We start from the raw sequence: 5000 nt of genomic DNA, 5'->3' as shown, positions 1-5000 counted from the left end.
CACGTTCCAGAAATTAGGGATTCTTTGATGTCCAAACTGATCTTCTTAATGGAACTCAAAATGAGTGAGTGTGGTGGGGCTTGGCTGGGAATAGTCTAAAGAGGTAGGGCTATTGAGACAGACGTCCTTAGGTTTGCTTCCTAGTCTCCTAATGTTTATTTTTTTTAGCATCTCCAACCACTTAATGTTAAAGGCAACACAATAGAGAAACAAGTCTTCTGAAATAACAACAAGAACTAACATTTATTAAGTATTTATAATAATAATAACTGCTACCACATATAGCACTTAATTATGAGTGCCAAGCACTGCTCTAAGTACTTTGCATATATAAACTCAACAAATACAACAAACCTAAGAGGGTATGTCCTACAATTCACTCCATTTTACACGTAAGGACTCGGAGTCACTTGCCTAAGATCACACAACTAGTGGAGTCAGGATTTGACTCCTGGTATGTTGAGACTGTGCTCTTAACCAAAGAAAAGAAGAAGCCATAAAAAGGTGATAGGGTTAATACTTACATCGTTTCAGGCATAAAATGCAGGTGCTTCAAGTTGAGGTTATCCAGGTCCTCACTTCTGAGAGAAGATATAGAAGACAAAACGCTATGACGAGAACCTGGACAAAGAGGCATCACATTGGTGTCAGATGCAAACAGGAAATCCCTCTTCCCTGGTCGTATTTAACGCTGCTATCTCTGTGGGACAGGGTTAAGATCAGTGACTTTCTCATACATAACATTCAGGCAACACAATAGAAAAACAAGTTGTGTTGTTCTCATTCCAAAGAGTGATCTGCTTAGAGGGACAGGGACTTTAACTGAGAGAATATTAAGGCCAGGCTGCTGACTTGCTGGCAGTGAAAACAACTTTAAAACTTAGGTTTCATCAGGCCAACATTTTCAAATGGCTAATGGGGTCATTTCTTTGGGGGAAGGGTATCTTCTGGACTGTAGGATTATGGCTAAAGGAGGATGCATGAAAACATATTTTTATTTTCTGGGAACTAGAAGACATTTATGAAGGATAGAATGAGAAAATAAGAAGAGAAAGTTCCTTACTGTGTCTTGGGCTTTTCCTATTAGTATCTTCTGAGTCATCTCCCAGGAAGAAAGTTGAACTAAAGTTCTTAACTGATATTGTCTGTCTGCTTTCCTCATCCAGAACTATAGAGGAAAAGGGCAAGGAAGAAAGGAAGGAAGGGAAGAAGGAAGGAAGGGAGGGAGGGAGGAAGGAAGGAGGGCAGGGAGGAAGGAAGGGGGGAGGGAGGGAGGAAAGAAGAAAGAAAGGGAGGGAAGGAGGAAAAAAGGAGGGAAGGGAGGGAGGGAGGAAGGAAGAAAGAGGGAGGGAGGAAGGAAGGAAGGGATCGAGGGAGGGAGTAAAGACAGAAGGGAGTCAATGAGGGAGGAAGGAAGGAAGGGAGGGAGGAAAGGAGGGAGGGAAGAAGAAAGGGAGGGAGAGAGGAAGGAAGGAACAGAAGGAGGGAGGAAGAGAGGGAGGGAGGGAGCAGGGAGGAAGGGAGGGACACAACAGAGGGGGAGGAAGGGACAGAGGAAGGGAGGGAGGAGAGAGGGAGGGAGTATTTGTTACATTTATTGAGCATCTGTTGTGCTTAGTTAATACCAACCAACAAGTGGTTGGATAACAGAGAGTCACATTTGACTGTCATCTCTCTTCCAAGATGCTGTTTTTAATTTAAGCTTCCTTAACATTGTTGCCCTTGTGTCTCTTCATATCCGTGCCTGAAACTTATGTTTTACTGGCTACTCTTTTTCTATCACCCAGTAAATATGGTTGTGAGTAGAAGCTCTAGGTAACAGGGTGAGAAGCCCTCTGCTCTTCTACCTCCATTCTCACTTCTTTGTTAGCTCATTTACTCACTTGACTTTTGTCTAGACATTCTCTGTCCCATGGCCACAAGCTGTACCTCTAAATCTGACAAAAGAGTTGATGTAGCAGGCTGAGGGTCGACTGTGACAGGGCTATGACTACATCAGATTAATCTGATATCCACTACTTGGAAAGTACAGAAACAGAGGAAAACTGTTTAATTCTTTCACAGTGTAGAAGGGAGATTTCTGTTCTTTTCTGGAAACTTGGCTGAGGTTGTCCTTAAAGGTACTGTCTTAGTTATCTAGTGCTGCTATAACAGAAATGCCACAAGTGGGTGGGTGGCTTTAACAAGCAGAAATTAATTCTTTCACGGTTTAGGAGGCTAGAAGTCTGAATTTAGGGCATCAGCTCCAGAGGAAGGCTTTCTCTCTCTGTTGGCTCTGGGAGAAGGTCCTTGTCTCTTTTCAGCTTCTGTTTCCAGGTTCCTTGGAGATCTCATGTGACATGGCATCTATCTTCCCCCATCTCTGCTTGCTTGCTTGTTTGCTTGCTCAGTCTGCTCTTTTATATCTCAAAAGAGATTGACTTAAAACACATCATATGCTAATACTGCCTCATAAACATAACAAAGAAAACCCATTCCCAAATGGGATTATAACCACAGGTATAGGGATTAGGATTTACAACACATATTTTGGGGGGACATAATTCAATCCATAACAGGTACCAAGGCAGCGGGAAGTGCCATGGCTAAAATTAAAGGCCAACCAAAGGAACTACCTTGCTGCATGGGACTTCTGCTCAATTCCAATAGCTCAGGTATAATAGACTTGGTCTTATACAGTCTTATGATCTATTTTCAAAGAAGCAGTATGGAGAAGAAGTAGCAACCAATATTTTAAATGAAGAAGTTGGAAGAGTTTTCATACTAAGTTGGAGACTTGCAGATTGTCATCAGTTGTGGGCAATGGCAATCAATGACATAACTTCCAGGACCACTCTCAGGGCCCTTGTGCCTGATTAATACTGTGCAAGACATATAGAGATTGTCTTAGTTATCTAGTGCTGCTATAACAGAAATACCACAAGCTGATGGCCTTAACAAAGAGAAATTTATTCTCTCAGTCTAGGAGGCTAGAAGTCTGAATTCAGGTTGCCAGCTCCAGAGTAAGACTTTCTCTCTCTGTCAGCTCTGGGGGAAGGTCCTTGTCCTCAATCTTCCCCTAGTCTAGGAGCTTCTCAGTACAGGAACCCCAGGTCCAAAGGACACGCTCTGCTCCTGGTGCCGCTTTCTTGGTGGTATGAGGTCCTCCTGTCACTCTGTTCACTTCTCTCTTTTATATCTCAAAAGATATAGATTTAAGACAAAATGTAATCTTGTAGATTGAGTCTTGCCTCATTAACATAACTGCCTCTAATCCTGCGTCATTAACATCATAGAGGTAGGCTTTACAACACATAGGCACATCACATCAGATAACAAAATGGTGGACAATAACACAATACTGGGAATCCATGGCCTAGCCAAGTTGACACACATTTCTGGGGACACAATTCAATCCATAACAGAGATGAACACCATTTTCTTTCTAAAAGTCACAGGAGCAGGTGGAAAAAAATTCCATGGCTGGTGGTGGAGGTTGACAGTGCTTTGAGCCAGGCCACTTAAGCAGCTATAATTGCTTAGGAGTTTTAATTAAAAAAATAAACGAGTTCCTAGGAAATAGGAGGAGCCAAAGGAACAACTTATCAAGACTGAAGCTTTTCAAATTAGAGTCTGAGGACTGACTCTGGGTGTTATGAGAATGCAGAAGCTAGTCAAGTTTTGGTAGTGAAATCAGATAGCAAACTTGGAGTGAGGGAGACCAGTAAACCAGCCACTGCAACTCTACCTTTCTCCTGCCTCAGTCACCACAACCCTGAGCACCTTACCTTGTTCAACCTGAAATACAAGGAGTTTCAAGGATTTCTGGAGATTCTGGGCCTTTGTGGCCAACTCCAACTTGCACCTGGATATGTGGTCTAGTTGAGGGACCAAGCGCTTTCCATCTGCTTTGCCACTGTCTGGATGTACTGTTGTGGTTTTCTCAACAGGTGTAGCTGCTGCCTCCTCAGCCAGGACATCAATCAGGACATTGAGCTTATCATACATTAAATCACTCTAGACAGGGAGAAAGTAGATAGAGAATTGTTACGAGGGATCAGTACTTAAGAGGACAGAATGAGGAGTAGGGGCAGCATGGGGTTGGGAGAGGGGGGAAGTTGGCCAGGAGGACTGAGCATAGAAAGCCACACGTGGTGGGATGAAAGTTTGGGGAAAGAGGTACTTGGGTAGATGTGACCAGATAACCAAAAGGTGTGTGGGGATCAAATGCATCATTTGTTTCTGAGCACCTCAGCCATCAGTGTATGTTTCTGGGTCTTCCTCATGTCAGACTGGCTGGTAAAATGATGTGTAACATGGCAAATTAGAGGAAAGAAAAACATTTCTGGATTGGTGTTTTCATGGACATGCTCCTATGGGTGTCATGCGCCTTTGAGTGGGTCCCTGGTGTCTGCCTTTGTAGGTGTGTGTGTTTGGGTATGTACATCTGCTGCATGATTATGGCTTTGATTCTCAGCTTCACCACTTAATAGTTTGTGACCTGAAGCAAGTTACTTAACTTGTTCATGCCTCTATTTTCTAGGGCAGTTGTGAGGATTAAATAAGTTAATACATTAAAAGTGCTTAAAACAGTTGCTGGCACACAGTATATATAAGTGTTAGCTATTGTTGTTGCTGTTGTTATAGAGACGAATGTAGGTGCATTTCTAGTGTGTACTTTTTTAAATTTTATTTTTTATTTTTTATTGTTGTAGTTTAAACGAAGTTTACATTTCAAGTTAGTCTCCCATACAAAACTTTTACATGCATTGTTATGTGACCCTAACTTCTCTCCCCATACTGTGACAGCACACTCCTCCTTTCCACCTCTGACTTCCCATGTCCATTCCACCAGCTCCTAACCCTCTCTGCCTTCCCATCTCACCTCCAGACAGAAGCTGCCCATTTAGTCTCTTGTATCTACTTGAGCTAAGAGGCACATTCCTCACGAGTATCACGTTATGTCCCACAGTCCAGTCCAATCCCTGTCTGAAGAGTTGGCCTCAGGAATTATTTTAGTT

General features: G+C 42.7%; 1 protein-coding gene across 1 annotated transcript in view; it reads right to left on the bottom strand.

The window, feature by feature from the left end:
- Positions 1-520: 520 nt before the first annotated feature.
- Positions 521-5000, bottom strand: part of DGKK (diacylglycerol kinase kappa) — an 11096-nt gene continuing 6616 nt past the window's right edge. The window contains exons 4-6 of the mRNA XM_023731837.1: positions 3768-3996; positions 1064-1168; positions 521-621 (exon numbers count right to left, since the gene is read on the bottom strand). Of these exons, the coding sequence (XP_023587605.1) occupies positions 521-621; positions 1064-1168; positions 3768-3996 (435 nt within the window). The remainder of the gene's footprint in view (positions 622-1063; positions 1169-3767; positions 3997-5000) is intronic.

Source organism: Trichechus manatus, unplaced genomic scaffold (genome assembly GCF_000243295.1).
Source record: "Trichechus manatus latirostris isolate Lorelei unplaced genomic scaffold, TriManLat1.0 scaffold00046, whole genome shotgun sequence".
NCBI classification, from domain to species: domain Eukaryota; kingdom Metazoa; phylum Chordata; class Mammalia; order Sirenia; family Trichechidae; genus Trichechus; species Trichechus manatus.
The sequence above is the reverse complement of the archived record's forward strand: the minus strand, read 5'-3'. Positions and strand labels throughout refer to the sequence as shown.